Genomic DNA, 18,267 nt, shown 5'->3' on the forward strand with positions numbered 1-18,267 from the left:
GCAGCAAAGTAAACTGTTGTTTCAGTTGTCTTTTAAAAAAGTCAAGTTGGGCCCATTTCACTCGAGTGTTTTTTGCCCGTTTCACATCAGGTCAGTGAGTGAGGTCTCCGTGATGAAAATCAATATGACATTTCTTTTGGGCTCATGTTGGTGGAACAGAAAGAGAGATTGACGGGGGGGAAGCAGAAAAAGGAAACACGAGTGCAAAAGTTTCAAACAAACCACATCAATGCATGCGCACACAAGTCTGCTCGCGTTGTGACAGTGCAGTCGCTATGAAAGTGGCTCAGTCCTGTGTGGTGCAGCATTTCTCTGTATGGTGGAGGATGTGGTGAACGTACTCACAGCGAGGCCTCCTGTATTTCACCATACCAGAACTCTGACAGAGGATGCAACAGACCTTTTGTGTGTGTTTGTTTGTACGTGTGTGAAATTCACAAAGGCCTCTTGACGTGCAGCTTGTGCATAATGCATGTGTGCAGGTTTCCGCGAAAGCAGGCGCTCAGAGGAAGCGAGGGGAGAGGGATGTGGCTCAGGTGAGACAGCGCAGTGGTTCCTGTGGTCTCTTTCTCTTTCAATCTCTTCTGAGTGAATGGAGCATCTGGATGACTGATGAATCATTAGTGGGGGTCCATGAATGTCAAACACACACACACATATTTGTATGGTGACCCTCACCCAAGTCAGCGCAGATACAGTATGTACCTCCGCCAAGGCCCAACAGTCCCCAAAGAAGAAAATGAAAATGTTGATTACCTACTGAACCCACATTATCTCAGCGACACATTGGTGGTAGTTACAGGATTGGGGCCTTATTTGTTCCTATAGTGGCTGAAGAAAGCGTACCCCTCCCCCTCCCCAATGAAACCACATTTAAAGCTGCTAGATTCGAATTTTGAGTTTTTTTGCCAACAATTTCCACACACTCATGCTATAAGTCCTCTTAATGTCAGATTTATTTCATTAAGATCCATTAATTATTCTGTGGGAAAGAAAGTGATACATGGAATTCAGTAACGCTCAAATCTCTGCCAAGGCCTAATAGTCTCCTAATTCAGGAGTAAATATTATAAGTGAGTGGGAGCAGTATAGACTGTATATAAACAGTCCACTGAAGTGAGTCTGTCATTGTGGGTTTTATCTCTGAAGTTTGTCAGAATGTTTATTTCTCTGGTAAGTTTGGTGTTTATTAGTTATTTGATGCTATGAAAGGGGTGGGACATCATGAGTGACAGCTGAGACTCATTTGTGATTGGTCCAGCGTGTGAATCGGCAGGACCACGACTCCATCCCCCGATTGCTCCCTCCACTCCGAATGTGCAAGATGGCAGCGTTTGTATTGGTTTCATTTCAGGATAGTGGGAGGAAGTGGAGACACGTTGTCCATCTTTGTATACCGTCTATAGTTACTAGATATTTGGTCATTTCCTAGTTTTATATAATTGAACTAAAAACTCCTGCTACAGTTGGTGACTGCTAAACCGATCCTGTCCGTGGCTTGTTCGCCAAACTCTCGGCCATTAAGATGATTTCCTAAAATGTTGAACTTCTCCTTTAAGATGATTTAGCTCAGTCCTGGAGACAATGTTTCAAAAAGCTCAAAGTAAAGTAAAGCTCTCGTTTAAGGTTGTTTTATTTTCATTGTAATTAATCGTAATCATTGAAATACACAAGGACTCAGAACTGTCGGCTTGATGTTGACAAGACAAAGAGTCAGAGGTTAATCTCCTTGTTTACTCATAACCCGGTTATAAATCTCTGCCGTCTGATTATATGTCATTTATAAATATGGATGTGTGAGAGAGAGACGGACATAAACAAACACAGCAAGGTTCATATTGGGTTTTAACTGGTTTTAATTAACCCTGATTACAGCTTAATTACAAGTTTGGAAAAAAAACACGAAAGAAGTGGAGATATTCAATGTTACATCATGGTATTAACTCTCATCTCTCCATCTGAGTGTTACGTAACTGCTCGGGGGAGACGAGGTGAAAGAAGAGACTGAAAGAGGGAGAAGATTTGACGTTTACACAGTAAAACAATACACATCTTTTTTCTTCTTTTAAAATGATAAAACCCCACCCCCCTCCCCCAAAAATTTAAAAAATATACAAGAGATAGAGAGAGACAGAGAGAGAGAGATAGAGAGAAGCAACATTATAAAATAAAAATTACAATACATGACAAAAATGATAAAATCACTTCCCCCTCTGCCCCTGAATAAAATCCTCCGGCGCTGCTCGTCCCTCTCAGTCCCCCGATGTTATTTCTCTGTCAGCATCAAAATTCATATTACACATTTTAGTTATATTACATTTGTAAAAATTAAAGACAGGAAAAAAAGATTTCTGCTTCAGGGGAGTGAAGGTTTGAAACAGGGAATGGAGTTTGGGAGGATGGGAGTGGGTCTCCACGTCATCTGACATGATGTACACAACATAAAAACAACAGCTAACAGAACCATGGAATAATAATAATAACGCAAGGTGGAGGTAAATAACCAGATGAGGACAAAAATAACGACAATAATCAAGAGCAATATTGACATCAGGAAAATAAAACAGGAGCGACCTTTATCATTTTTGATGGAGAGTTGTCACCATTGTGCTGTTCGTCTGTGGAGGTTGATTGTGTTAAAATCAGACTCCAGTCAGTCGTTTCACCACGCTGCATCACGACGGAGTCACATCACGCCACAGTTAGCAGGAAGTCAGACAATGGCGGGAACGGGCAGAGGAGAAAAAAAACCCAAAACAGAAAGAAGGAGAGAAAGAGCGCAGAGCAGGTAGACTGATGCCTCATCCGTTGCTGAGATATGAAACGTAGTAATAAGGCAACTGTCAGTTCCAATACAGACACAGGACTTAGTGAGTGAGAGAGAGAGTGTGTGTGTGTGTGTGTCTGTGTGTGTGTGTGTGTCTGTCTGTGTGTGTGTGTGTGCGTTGTGACATGCTCCAGTCCAGACCACAGGGGTCTGATGAGGAAATTTGATCAGCTCAGCTACACAGACCGCCTGGAGGCCATCTATCTCACAGCTCGCTGCTATAGATCCGTCTTGTCGCTGGCCAGACAGGGACAGGCCTCTCTCTGGTCAACACAGCTCAGATAACCAATCAGACGCCTGGATGACCTGGTCGCAGAGATGAAAAGCTCCAGGATGATAGAACGATCACAAGCGTGCGTGCGTGTGCGTGAGTGCATAGATTTGGGTGGAGGGTGTTTCAGGTCAGGGTTTCACGTGTCAGACTTTTTTACGGCTATCTTACAGTAATAATCAACACCCCCCCGTCCCAATGCACAGCTGCTGTGAACTTACGGTAACTGGCCTTAACGAAAAGACAGGATTACTGCTTCAATAATAACCCATGAGCTATATCTATCTCTCTCTTTCTCACACGCACGGAGGCCTGGAGAGGCGGTCTGGGGCCAGGGCAGCTCAGGATGCTGAACTCGACTGTACAGACAGGAAAGAGAAGGGTGATGTGCGCTGAAAGGGAACAAGTCCTGTTTTTTATTTCCTAGCTGGTGCGTCGGCCAGTGTGATTTTTATTTCTCTGGCGTATATGAAACAATTGTACAAGAAAACCCAGGACCCCCAACCCCCTCTTGATTCGGCCCACCCACCCTCCATACTACATAACTGAATGAGTGGGATGACACTGACACTTCTGACCACTCGAAATGATCCACTTTAAAAATGTCATTAAAACGCTATGGTTCTTTTAAAATCTCACTTTTCTTTAATAGTCTCATTCATAATATATAAAGATATAGTCTGCATGTGTGTTATTACAGCTCAGTTTGCACTTCTGTACACGCTATAAAAACAAGGCATAGAGAGGCAGTGTGTACGTGTGTGTGTGTGTGTGTGTGTGTGTGTGTGTGTGTGTGTGTGTGTGTGTGTGTGTGTGTGTGTGTGTGTGTGTGTGTGTGTGGACCTGAGGATGGCACCACTACAAGGAGGTGCTGGAGGCCCAGAAACAGAGAGAGGGAGCATATTTAAGAGCTAAAGGCAGTGCAGGGCATGTGTGTGTTTGCTGGTTTCATTTAACACTATGATTGTTAGAGGAGCTTCAGCTGGTGACTGAGGGAAACTGTTTTCAGTGTACACGCAATGTTAGGTGAGGTGAAGAAGGTTAGTTCAAAGTTATTGGGGCCCCCTCGCAAATCCCTCCTCCACACGGCTGTCCTTCTTCCCCCTTGTGGTCCCCCTCAGCGTCTCGTCTCTTTTTCCATCTTCTGTCATTTCTGTGAGTGGAGTCATGATCTATCAGCAGGTGGTCCGCAAGAGAAAGAGGGGCAGGACGGGAGAGAGACAGAAGGAAGGTTGTACAAAAGTCATAATCTCTGAGAGAGCAGTGTGCCAGAGATTCAAAGTGTGTGTGTCTGTGAGTTTGAATGGTCTTGCGTTGATGGGAACACTGTTTAGTGTCCTTAGCCCCCAAGTCCCATTAACTGTTGGCTGTTTTTTTTTTTTTCCAAGTGTGTGCATGAATCAAATAAACATACAGCAATATGCTTCCCTGAGTGGAGTGGGTCGGGTTTAAGAGTCAGTCAGACACCAACAGCCCCGCTCTTCAGTCATACACGTTCACACTTTTCCTTTTGTGTCCTTGTGATCTGGCAGACTCAAAGCCGTCCTCCTCCGTCCCACTCTCCCATCTTTGCTCTCTTCCGTGTCATTCCTGGGCTGTGGGTTTTGGATACAGGCACTTGACAGAGTCCTGTTGTCTTGAAATAAAAGTATCACGGGAGGAGCGTGTGTGTGTTTGTGTTGCTGGGCTGTAAGGGAGTGTGTGTGTGTCCCCTGAGGAAAGTCTTGACTGGCTGCTGAACCTACCAGTCGGGGTCTGAAGGCAGGAGCCGTGCTACTGGGACAGGGCATCTGGAGCTTCATTGGCCAGGTGGGAGGTGAACTAGAGGCCAGGTTTCGTGAGGCAGCATCCGTCTGATTTCAGCCCTGTTACAGTCACCGTGCCTGGGATGGCTGAGTATGAGTGTGTCCCTCCTCCCAAAGGATGTGTCCCAGAGGGGACAGTACACAGCTGCGGGACCTGACTGGCTGCCGTTGAGGAGTTGATTTTGAATGTGTGTGTCTGTCAAACGCTGCTCAGGAATCTAGTTTGTCAGTATGGGAGAGGGATTACAGAGGAACCATTTACATACTCCTGTGCTACTGGGACAGTAGTGTTAATGCTGTGATTCTCATCAGCAGTCTTTGTTCTCCAGCGACAGCTGTGCAGTGGCACGATGCAGCTCTGCGCTCACCCTCCTATGTGAGGCCAACGGTGTGGCTAAAGAGCCCTCGTACGCCAATGGGGGAGGACTGTCCCCTTCTCCACTCCCTGTCCCATCCTCCTCCATCTCCATCCGTCCATTGCTTTGCCTCCCTCTTTCCCTCTCCTCCTCTGGTCGTACTTTCTTATCGTCCGACTCCTCCTGTGAGGCTTCCATACGCTGGTCTTCGCTCCAGCGCCTTTTGAAGCGCAGCTTCAGGGGGATGCACTTGGTCTGGGGAGATGAGCCCATCTGAGGTGGAGGCGTGCTGCTCTCCCCTGGCTCAATGGGTTCAATCTTGAGGGTGGGCACCCCACGATGTACGGAGTGTGTGTGCTGCGAGGTGAAAAAGGGCATCAGGCCAGGTGGAGGCGGAGCAGGGGCTTTGAAGACATCCTCGTCCAGGTCCTCATCATGGTGGTGTTGATGTTGGGGTGCGGCTGTGCCGTTAGCAAAGTGGTGGTGGTTGCGGTGGTCAGAGGCTCTTGAGTGGCGAGTGGAGAAGAACTCTTCATCTCTTTCATCTGGGTCCTCATCACTAATGTCGGTCACCTCCACCTCTTCCTCTGACTCTATGTCAGAGATTGGCTCCACCTGGACAGTCAGGAAAGAAGCGATTAAGACAATGAACACAAGATGAAAACAGAAAATGGAAAGAACTGATTGATAGTGAATCAGTGAATCACCAGCAATGTTTGAGATATAGTGAATACCACTGAAGCTGTGTTGATGATATATGTGTTTTAAAAACATTTTCAAGATCTTGTGGTGACTCATATCTCAAATTTTCCTTGCATGGATTTACACAGACCAGAGTGTGTCTCACCTTTATCTTGGGAAGTCCTGCACTGTTTAGAGACTGCGTTGAAGAGGAGGCAGAGATGAGGCCTGAGCCACTGGCTGAGCTCAGATCACTGCCAAACGACAGCGAGGACCCCAGACCCGAAGTAGACGACATAGACCCAGATCCTGAGCCTGAGGACAGCGAGCTCTGCCTGTGTTTGCTCTGGATTTGAGTATCCCTCTGCTTCCTGCCCAGTGGCGGTGGCTGCAACTTGAATTTGAAGGGAGACATGTGTGGAGGCTCCTCGCCCAAATGGAGCGGGTGATGCATTGGATGGGAATGGGGGTGAGGGTGAGGGTGGGCAGAGTGAGGTGGATGCGGATGGTGGTGGGCGGAGTGAGCCAGAGGTGGATGGTGGTGCCGCTCTCCTCCCCTCTCTCCTCCGCCTGCCGCTGCTCTTTCTACTCTCTCTGCCGCTCCTCTTTCTCCACTCAGACCAGACTTGTCGGCCATGGGTCGGTGGGGCTGCGGGATAATGATGTTGGGGTACTGGAGGAAAGCTCTAGGGCTGAGGCCGTAGTTGTACACTGACTGGGTGTGGGCCTGCAAGTAGCGCTTCATGTCCTCTGGATTGAAGGAGAAATGGGAGCCTAACATGGGGGACAAGGTGGGTGAAGGAGTGTAGTTTAGGTGAGATGTGGGGGTCATGGAGAGTGCAGGGGACAGAGGAGGGGCCAGGAGGCCAGCTCCTCCTGGCCCTGGCAGAGGGGATACAGGGAAGGGGGACAGGGGCTCTGGGTGGATACGGTGCCCTGCGGGGCCACGGGAGCCTGGGTGGCCGGCCGGGTTGCCTCCTCCGTACATGCGGAAGAGGGTCTCATGAGACAGACGAGGATGGATGATACTCCGGTAGCCTCCTCCACCACCAGGTCCTCCTCCGCTCACACCCCTCTCTCCTCTCTCCTCTCCCGCTCCTGTGTTGCCCTCCTCAATCTCAGAGTTGACAGAGGTGCCGTCGCTGCAGTCGCTGACTGAGCCTCGTGCCATTCGTCGGGCCACAGAGCTGAACATGCCGGGGCTGCGCAAGTCCTCATTGGGGGAGAGAACTTCAGAAGGTGTTGAAGGAGGAAAGCGGAAGTGGGACCCTGCACCTGTGGGGACAGGAGGGGCGCTCTGAGGAACGCTGCTTCCTGGAAATTTTGAGAAAAAAAAAAAAATGAGGGGAGAATACTGAGAAATAATATATAATATGTTTGCTGGTATAATCCTACATAATACTGTTCTCAGATACAGCTTTAGACTACTCAGGCTTACCTGTGGAGCCCATGTCGATGAAGGGGTAGTTGACTAAAACCAGTTTATTGAAGTTGAACTTATAGGTGAACCTCTTGCCTTTAGTCTTATGAAGGATTCTCTTGTTGTAGTAATATCTGGAAAGGAGAATTTAACAAACACAATTATTAAGAAAATATACTTATTCATAAGAAAAATGTAAACACACCTCAAGGCTAAGTAACTGGCTGCAAGTAATCTTGTGACAAGATTTTCAGTTCAATTAAATTGTATTTGTATAGTGTTATTTCACAACATACATTATCAAAAGGCACATTTACAGTACAAATATATAGAGAAGCCCAACAGTTCCCACAAGGAGCAAGCACTTGGGGACTGAGTACCACAGAAACATATAAACACTGACATTTTAGCAACCCTGAAACTTAAATTGTTAGAATGTCACTGAGTAGAGGACATAACTCTGCCAAGGCCCGACAGTCCTCTTATGAAGTTAAATCTGCCAGTTCCCAATTTTTAGTTGGTTCTGCACCAAATTGCAACCACTCATATCAGCCCTCTTAAAAATGCCCCATTTTCATATAGATCCAAGAATTGGAAGAAGTCACGGTGCATCCATCCATCGTCTTCCACTTATCCAGGCCCGGGTCACTGAGGTAGTGGGCAAAGTAAGGTATCTCAGACATCTCTCTCCCTAGCCAAGCTTTCCAACCCTTCCTGAGGGATTCCTATGCATTTCCAGGTCACATTGGATATGTAATCCCTCCAGCGAGCTCTGGTCTACCTGGTTGTCTCCTCCTGCTTGGCAGTGGTAAGCCTCCAAAGGAAGGTGCCCAGGAGGCCTCCTAACTAGATGTGAAAACCACATCAACTGTTCCCCTTTGTCACGAAGGAGCAGGGTCTTATGTCTGAACCCCTCACCCTATGTATAAGGATGAACTCAGCCACCCTTGGAGAAAACTCACCAACTTTGGCCGTTATTTGTGACCTCATTCTTTCAGTTGCTACAAAATCAGATAAAAAAAGTTTCAAAACCCACATCTCGCAAAGTTTAAGAAATGTCCTTTCTTTGTCTGGATTCACACCAAAAGGGAATGTGTTCTCTAAAGGCTCATGTCCCATTCTTCCATTAAGTTTGGTGGAAATCTGTTAATTAAGTCTTCAAGCTAACAAACTAACCAATGGACAACTGGAAATTGGGCTAAAACATTACCCTCCTTGGCAGTGCTAAAAATGTGAACTTCATTTTAAAGTATTATTCGGCTCCTGCGTTCTTTGGGGACTATGACAGATGAACTCCTACACTCAAGCACGCGCTTTAATAAGCACAAGTCTTTCATCTGCAACCCCCCCCCCCCCTCCTTAGTAGTAGATATTGCAGAGTGTTGTATGACATTTGCACAAAGCAGACCCAGAAAGGGGGGGGGGCTTAGAGATAGCAACAGACAGATAGATGAAAAGCAGTGGACGGACTGAGCTGTGGAGTAGCAGAGGGATGTTGTGTTGGGATAAACAAACAATTAAGAGATCAGGGGGGTCAACGTATGCAGTGTTACCAACAAGGCCAAATGTTCGGCTATTTTGAGCAGTTGTATGCATGTTTGACAGGTGTGTGTTGCTGTGTGTGGATTGTGTATGTGCATGTACCTTCACTCATCTGTATCTGTTAAAAACGTGGTCAGGAATTAGTCTTTTATAGTCTTTTCAGTTCAGATTTTATCAGGTAAGTGTCCTGCACAATCACACATCCTGTCTTTCATTTTGCTAGATGGACGCATCTTCTTATGTAACGCCAAAGCAAAGCCGCCAATAATTCACCCCATCTTTATCTGTTTATGTAATGACCATTCTCTCTCTTTTTTTCAAGCTTTCTCTCGCTCTCTCTCTCGCTCTCTCGTGGCTACTGCCTACAGTACAAGGCTCCATTTTTATTAACCTTTGTCCAGCTTCAGCTCTTTATGTAACATCTCTCTGCTTTCTTCCCCTGATCCAACATCCAATTTATGTAACCTCTAGATCCCTGGCTGAACAACCGTCACACAATAAGGGAGATGGAGCGAAGCCGGGAGGAGGAGATAAAGGGTAAGAAACAAACAGAAACACCAGTGTTTGTCCATCAGGGGGGAGAGAACGAGGCTTGAGTGCCAGCCTCACCAAAACCGCTGTCTATCATTTCAACGCTACCCCCCCCCTGGCTATTAAACAGGAGATTTAACCAGACTGCACTTTGCTCATCATGTCTGCATGCCTACCTGCTTTTAGAGCTGCAGACTGGGCTTCCTCTTCCTTCAGCATGTGTCTGCTGGCACAAGTTAAGTGAAGTGTGCTGGCAAAGATAGGGGCTTCAGGGTATGTAGGTAATTCCGAGTTAATCAGAGCCCATTGACTATCATTACACTGAATGGTAGTTATCCAGACAGCCATATGTGTGTATGTGTGTATGTGTGTGTGTGTGTGTGTGTGTGTGTGTGAGCGCGTTTGTCTGTTAGGCGGCGGGGAGGTGTCGCCCTTCACCCCCTCTTATTATGCTTATTACACAGACTTGTTGGGCCATTTTTGCTCTGGGAACAGACTGTTGCTCTTTTTCACTTGTTCTCTTCAACCCTCCCCCTCTCCTCCCTTTATCCTACTGATACCTCTCCCTCTCTTCTCTCTCATCAATCCACCTCCCCCCTCTTTATATCCACTCACTCGTCCCCTCAGGCAATGGGAGAGGGTGAGAGACGAGGAGAGACAGAGGGAGACAGGACAGGCCCGCACTGTTGAAAACATTGTTTACGCCAGGCACAAAGCAGCATGTAATTTCTGCTCTAGGGGAGACACTCACAAGGGTTGGGGAAGGAGGGGGGAGGAGCAGTTGAGATTGAGGGACGGATGGACAGAGAGGAAGTAGCAGAGTAAAAACCACAACAGAACTGTGATTGAATTAGCTGATGATTGAAAAGTCAATCGGCCGGGCTGTGGCCCACATGAGGGTCCGATATACTGTAAATAAAGAAGGGTAGAAAATAAACAAAATCCCATGTATCCAACAGTAATGTATGTTGATTATCACAAACCATCGTTGTAATCTCACTGGAGGAATATGAATTTACTTTGCATATGCAACATATGTTACCTAAACTAATGCAGTCCAACTATGATGCCAACTTTAACATTGCCGTCGTCGCTTATCGCTTATTCGCAAGCACCGTAAATAAACAATAAGGTACTTCTACCTGAACATATGCAACTGTGCCAAGCAGCCCATGTTTGTTTCTTATCTGGAATCATGTTTGCAAGTTGAAAAGAGAGATCCCAAACACTTAAAGCATCACTACGTAACTTTCACTGAACAACAGCGAACAACGCTCTAACAGATTCTTCATATTTTAAAAGTTTCTTCACTGAATGTGGGAGATAACGGCTGGTTTTTAATGATTTTACATCTTTTTAACTGATCTACAGTTCGGCATCAGTATTCAATTTGCTGGATCTTATTCAGGCAATTGAAGTTGCAAATATCAGTCAGTTACACACTTCTCAGAGGAGTTGTGCACATTCACCAAGGTTGCATAAAGAAAGAACAGACCTTCAGAGTGACTAACGAAGGTGGTGCCATTCTCCCTATTCACTGAGCCATCAAACTAGTGGAGGTGCTATTTTAAAGTAGAAAAGATGCACAGTGTTCCTGAGGTGTTGCATTAGAGTGCGTTAGTTTTGGATACGTCGACTTAATAAACTGGAAACTCAGTGTATAAATACAAACACTAATAATATCACTGTGCTGACACATCTGTCCGACCCTGGCTTGTGGCAGCCAACTCGTAGGGAGAGAAGCCAACCAAAATTCTGTGTGCGCTTGGCTTCACACACACACATGCTGTTAATACACTGAACGCTGAAACGCATAGTTGGAAGCAGACAACAACTTTGCGTAATCCAAGCCACAGCATCTGAGGCTGTGTTTAGAGCACATGGTCACCCATTCTTTCTGCGTGCCCCCACCTCCTGCGCCGTCATACAGGCAGACAGTCTTTGAAGAGCATTTGAACTCACTTCAAAAGAGAAGAAAGAGATTCTTTGAGTGCCTGTGTTTAGCTGCCCACCACACTCAATTTACACACACTCACACTCACACACACACACACCTCTCATATCCTGACTCAACAACTGCCATATCCCATTCAGGCATATTGCAACACATGTGTGCTACCACACACTCGCAGAACGAATCCTCCCATAAGATGCGGCTTTATCCAGCTCTGTTTAACCAAAAGAGTAGATTGAACAATCAATGGAAGCATGGATTTAGGCAAAGCCTTCAGGGAAACAGAGGGGAGGCTTTCTATCAACTCACTTGTAACCGTGTGTGATTCTAGGCCAGGAATTAAGGCTGCGATTACACAGACCTGCTGTGATCCAAAACATTATGATCAAAGCGGAGAGACGCAGCAGGAGCTCAATGGCAGCGAATGAACATACAGTCGACATTTCAAAACAGCCCTCCAGCCATATTTGTGCGCATTTACAGAAAAATATCACAATATTTCTACAGTGTGTTATTTGACATTCTGTATGCTGGTGTCAGGACAATACCTAATGTCTTTTCCTCAAATAAACTCTTCTATTTGTTTATTTGACAAAACCAGTTAATATAACTCAAAGTAAAAACACTGTTTATTACATATATAATTTAAAGATGTTTATTTTGTAATCATTGCTCGCATTGTCAAATAAGTTTCACTTTCATGGGGGTTTGTGTATAACCTGGACGATCATCTCTGTTGCCCCATGTTACTTGTTTTTTCAACCCAATGCTGCATTCTAATATCTGAGCCTTTATGTTGTGGAGTAAAAGTTTAACGCAACTTCTATGAAGATTTTACCCAAAGTCTGAAACAGGAAAAATCTAAATTTCATAAAGCATTTGATTCAAATTGGATATCAAAAGATCATCTTTACCAAAAACAATTAGTTGTAGGAAGTAAGCAGAAGATTTGATTAGCGACTAAATTCAGTAGGAGTTAAAAAGTGAGCTTCAGCTCTCTGTACAATTCAACCTATAATATATCTGTGCTAGGTCACCAATCTATTTCAGTAACACTACACAAGTACAGCACACACAAACATCAAAAATGATCCAACCAACCCACTTGTGTGTGCGTGCAATGACTGTGCCTAGTCCATTGTTGGGCTGTAAATAGGCGCTGACTGTGACAGGAAGTCGGGATTACAATACTCCCCATGAGCCCCGTGTTTATTTTCTACCTCTTTCGTCAGCACTGACTGTTACACACACACATCCCAGCCAGATCTTTGTCTACACACATACACCAGCTGCTCACACTCAGGTGTGTGTGTGTAAATGTGTAAAAGTTGGGCATGTAACAGTGCTTTGTGAAGAAGCCGAATTTAATGAGCGTTTACTGTCTCAAACAGGAAATACAAAGTGTTTTGGATGTGATGTGGGCTCTGCTTATGTTTAGGAAAGTTGTCACATGCTCCGTATGAGTGTGTATGTGTGGTGGGGTGGGGTAGGGGTGGTATGTATGTGTGTTTGTGTGTGAAGAAGAGGATCTGGTCAGGGTCCGATTAGGCTGGTCACATGCTGTGTGGGTGCGAATATGTACTCGAACACAATCTGGTGTGTGTTTGTGTATGTGAGTGTGTGTGTCTATGTGTGCAAAGCTTGTGTGCGTCCCTCACTCACAGAAAATAAAGGCCTCATTCAGTCAGGGACAATGACGTACACACAAGGCTCGTGTACACTGAACACATACATGCTGCAGATAGAGACAAAGGAAAGTCAATGCACACGAGCATACGGTGAAAACACAAAGTCATACAGTGGTACTGTCCCTGGCTGCTCCCTCTGCACTTTCTCTTGAGCGCTGGGTGCTTCCACACAAAGCGTTGCTACAGAGAGAGGCCTTCTGACCTACAAACAGGCCCGGCCAGCGAGGTGAGTAACACTGCGTGCACAAGCAGTATTTCCTGCTGCATGTTGTGTGGATGTGGTCAATGAGGTCACTTCTAAAATTACAGTATTGGTGCAGCAATATCAAAATGGCTGCAGAATGGAGCCATACACATTATGGTACATAATTAGCGTACATAATGTGTTTTTATTTTAATTTATAGAATCACCATTCCTGAACATTTTCTAGAGCCTTTCATTCTTTTTATGTGTTTTTCTGTGGTGGCAATATTCCAGCTGTGGCAGCCCATCACGGCTAAATAAAAGTTGGAAATGGAGCACTCCAAACATGTGTGCAAGCAAGCATGCACGGGCCAGAGTCTGTGTACAATGGTGCATTTGTGTATGTGAATGTGCACATGTGCTATGTTTCTAATCTTTGCCAGCTGTGCGTGGCAGTCCCCCCTGACCTCTGACTGCCGCGCTGGAGCCAAGGTGGGCTGCAGACTGTGAGGACCTGGGGGGGCCCTGGAGGTCCCCAGGAGCTGGGACCTCTTAGCGTGATTACACTCATTAAGCCAGCTCTCTGCAATGACTGATTGGCAACAGGCTTCATTTCCCCTACTTTGTCGATCGGCACAGGTCTCGTTTATGAGGGCAGGCTGCTGGTGAAGGGAATCAGAGGAGCGGCTTTGCTTCCTTGTCCTACAACATGATCCCTCATTATGGAAATACAGCAGAGTTTAAGAATTTGTCCTTCCTATTATTCATTGCTCGCATTAAATATGTCAGACACCTCTGAATATCCATGAAGGTGAATACATAGTTGAAAAGAGCTGAATTCATTAGGGATCTAACACAATCCTGTCAAAAGCAAAAGACTATCATTTTTCTTTTCATTTTATTATTTGCAATAAAACAGAACAACAAAACCTAACACATGTACGGAGACACACTTGCACATAAACACACAATGAAAAAGTGAGCGTGTAATCCTCTCGACAGGGGTGGGAATGTCACAGCGGCCGTGGGAGCGGGAGGCCGAGATGACGCATGGACAAGGCTGTGCCCCTTTAACGGAAAGCCAATGCGTATGCACATGTCTGCACACACAATGCAGAGGTCTTCAAGGGAATTTCCACCATGTGCATGTCAGACAGGAAATAAGATCATGGAGGTAAAAATAATAGTCAATCAACGTCTAAGTGATAAAAAAAACACTTCAAAACAGGCATGCCTTTTCAAGTGTGTGAGCATGTGTGTGTATGCTCAGACTCCAGGTTTTCTCCACATGAGGGGCGCGAGGAGGCCTGAAATCCAACAGTTTGCTCCATATGGGGATTGTTAATCATGCACATGTGTGTTTGTGTGGCGCTTTGATAACTTCATTAATCTTTAGTGTCATTAATCCTCTGGCCTCATTACTATTCATGTGTGTCCTGAGTAGCTGCAGTGAAGGTGCTGACGACAGCTCTGGTGTCAAATCAGGTGACAACGCAGTCGCGGGTACCTGCACGTGCGTTCTTGACCATCCTGCTCGCTTTAAGTCTGAAGTCACTCTGGCCAATTTGTAGGCACAGAGGGAGACGATCTGCCTGCAGGAGGATGGATGAGGACACAAGAGTTCCAGAGGGGAAACTCCTGTGTAGAAAACCTGTTGATAATCAGGCCCTAAAGCCGACCCATCAGAGGGCACTAAGACCCGCTATATATAAGCACTTAGTGCAGCCTAAGCTCCAAATCTGTAATAGCTCAAGAGGATGGACATGCTATAAATAACAGCCTGACCACAAGTATCCCCATCCACATTCTTTTTCTCTGTAATTCAGAAATTCTAAATCCGGACTCCAAGTCCAAATGTGTGTGTGTACATCACATGGAGGCACACATTAGTAGTCCATGTTAATTCCATCTGTTCCTAGGATCCCATCTGTAACAGACGTTATCTTAATCTCACCAGTGTAAATGAGCAAACATAAGCCTTTCCGCTCCTAAATTAAGCAATTCAATGTATCTGTTGATGGCCTATGCGACTTTCTATAAAGTGCTTAGTCTGATCTTGGACCTGTTTAATGTGTAAATAGAATCCGTGGCTACAAGACAGAGTGAATGAGAGGCTGTGCTGAAAGAGTTCCCCAGGGATATTGTGATGTCCCTAATATTGAACTTTAATGTGCTGAGGGCCTTGGTGGAGGTTATGTTTTCATCCCTCTCTCTTTGTTGTTGGTTTTTAGAGATTACGCAAAAACTATTTGACTTATTTCCACCAAACTTGGTGAGAGGATGGAAAATAGGCCAAGACAGAACCCATTAAATTTTGCAGACACGGGGGCTTATACAGGAATTATTTTTATCACATTGTGGAACATTGAAATGTTTTTACATTTTCACCGATTTCCCAGGAAACAATGCAAAGATCTTGGTGGAGGTATGCGCTCTGCTGAGAGCCATTATAGTTGTTATAGATACCGATTGTGTTAATCAGATACCATGGTCCTATCCACCCACACAACAGAAAGCCTAACCATGATATTGCATAAGTCGTGTTTTCCCATGACATTAATGCCTGAACTTGAATCTAGGGTTTCTTCTAAATGTGTGCCAAATCACTGCCGTAACACGCTAATGAGCTTGGCTGTGCTCGCCAAATGTGTCAGTGTTGTAACTCCATTTAGAGCGTAAAAGTGGCTAAACTTGTCCAGGTAAATACCATGTGAAGGCATGTGTCCAGGGGTTAGTCTTGCAACAGTATTATAGATTTGGTTAAGTGCTATTAGTGCCCAGAAAGGCATGACTAATGGAATGCCTGGGTGAACCAGAGCCAGGGAGTCAAAGCTCTGGGGTCTGTGGGTCTGAATGAAATGCTTCCAGCGAGTCAGTGCCGTAACTAGAATCAGCTGCCAGGGTCACAGGTGGTATTCTCAGTTTGGATTACAGAACATTTCTTTACAATGACCGTCACCTCAGGGGGCGTCTGTGCAGAGTTGTAACCTCATTTACTAAACGTTTTCCCCAGCACTAGTTTGACTACACAAAAAAGATCAATCAACATGTGCATACAACCTCGATGCAGATGTTACTAGAGAGGAGATTGGAGTGTGTTTGGCGTGATGGCAAATTATTGTAGAGTGACACTCGAGAAGTCTCTAAACTGTCGAACATCATATAAAAGGCATAAAATATAAGAGAGTCTAGTCTTTTGTCTGCCTCGTTCACAGCCTGGCTCGGAGGCACCTCAAACATTGCTGCCAAAACCCTAGATATTTTGTCAATCTTTATTTAAGCCTCGTTGAGATTAAGATTTATTTTCCAAGAAAAAATCGACTCGAGCACAATCAGAATAACAGAAATCATACAACTACAAAATTAGAGGAACTAAAAACAACAACAGATTAAGAGAAACAGTTAAAGAATCATAAAAATCAAACAAAGTGTAACATTGAAGTCCCCTCACTCTCTCTCTCTTTCGGGGATTAAGGGGTAAAAATGGTATTCTGAGGTCAGACGACCAGCTCCAATAGATTACTGCAAGCTCACTTATCATGCCTGGTTTCAGAGGGGACCTGACCTATTTTCCTAAACCATGGCATCTTCCTAAAGAAACAGATTCACAAATATCTTTGAATCAGCTCTTAGTCTGGCCCTGAATCACTCAGTCATTTGTTTTATGTCGTAGTTTTTATTCCTTCTACTTCACAAGACCCTCAGTTCAAAGTGCACTGTAAATTTATATTTGTACCGTGGCTCTGCTAAACAGAAAGAGTAAAAGATTTGAAATATTCTCAAATACAGTTCATCTGTGGTCATACCTCAGTGCCCTGCTCAGTTTATCGTAGTTCATTTGGGGTTTACACTTCCTGGCCCCCCACAGTCGGGCCACTTCATCCGGGTCCTTGATGACAAACTCGCCGTAGTCCCCCTGCCAGGCGATGACATCGTGATACTCCTCCTTCCGGAGTAGCTCCAGGATGAAGTGCCACAGCTGGATCTGCCGGGACCCAGGGCTTGACTCTGGCTTGTAGGCCCATTCTGGAAAGGCGATCCCTGAAACAGGGAGTGGGAGGTTAGTGTGATGGCAGGCAAACAAATCCAAGAACGGTGAACGGTGATGATGACAGCAAATTAATTTCATTAATTTGAAAACTCAGCTTTTTGAAAGATATTTGAACCGATGTGAGTCACTATGGAAAACTGCAGTTCAGCAAAGAAATACAAGAGACTGAGATACAGTTACAATCAGTGGATACAGTGGAGTCTATTCTGTGAGAGCATCGAGGATGATGGGTGTCTTGTCAAGTATAGAACACATATTGCTGTGCAGCTCAATCAAGCACAGGCTTGAGTGTCCTCAATCATATGTGTCACATTGCACATACAGTTGCTGTCTTCATTTCTCCTGATTTTTCTTTTGTAAATGAAAGGTACCAACATGTAAACCACATTCCCCCCTCATTGGATCACCACCTAGAGTATTCACAGGAAACACACATGTACACTGCAACACTAAAAGCTGTAGTGTTCGTGGGCTTTGTGGAACAGTTAGGCACACGCAAACCCTTTCCACCTCTCCTCCACCTCTTTCCTCTAATGCAGTCACTCTTTCCTCCGACCAGAGGAAAACAGCACAGCCAGTCATCTCTCGAGTCTGTCCCTCCATCTCCCTCCACCCGCTGCTTGTAGGAAACGCAGAGTAAGCGCCTCAGAATGAGACCGTGGGCGTGGGTATATGACTGCTTGTGGGAGCATGTGTGCACCCAAATGTACAAGTTTGAGAGCGTTTATGTGTCAGTGCGCATGTTTGAAAATGTTTGTGCGAGTCTCCCACCAACATTCTGTTGCCTGGGTGGTCAAGAAAATTTGACACGACCGAGCAAAATAGAATATTACAGTGTAATGTTCATCCTCAGAGCATTTATACACACAGAAGGGAGGATGTTGAGTCTCCAAAGTGTCATTGTACAGGCTATTTAATGGCTAACAGTTCTGCTGATATTACTTTCAAATGTCAGGT

General features: G+C 45.3%; 1 protein-coding gene across 2 annotated transcripts in view; it reads right to left on the reverse strand.

Annotated features, from left to right (window-relative positions):
- Positions 1-1,838: 1,838 nt before the first annotated feature.
- Positions 1,839-18,267, reverse strand: part of erfl3 (Ets2 repressor factor like 3) — a 45,485-nt gene continuing 29,056 nt past the window's right edge. The window contains exons 2-5 of one of the 2 annotated variants that reach the window (XM_020092965.2): positions 17,066-17,285; positions 7,379-7,494; positions 6,107-7,254; positions 1,839-5,874 (exon numbers count right to left, since the gene is read on the reverse strand). In XM_020092965.2, the coding sequence (XP_019948524.2) occupies positions 5,212-5,874; positions 6,107-7,254; positions 7,379-7,494; positions 17,066-17,285 (2,147 nt within the window). In that variant the 3' untranslated portion in view covers positions 1,839-5,211. Of the gene's footprint in view, positions 5,875-6,106; positions 7,255-7,378; positions 7,495-17,065; positions 17,301-18,267 lie in introns of both variants that reach the window. The other variant, XM_020092964.2, reaches the window with a different exon arrangement.

This window comes from Paralichthys olivaceus, chromosome 13, assembly GCF_024713975.1.
Source record: "Paralichthys olivaceus isolate ysfri-2021 chromosome 13, ASM2471397v2, whole genome shotgun sequence".
In the NCBI taxonomy this organism is placed as follows: Eukaryota; Metazoa; Chordata; class Actinopteri; order Pleuronectiformes; family Paralichthyidae; genus Paralichthys; species Paralichthys olivaceus.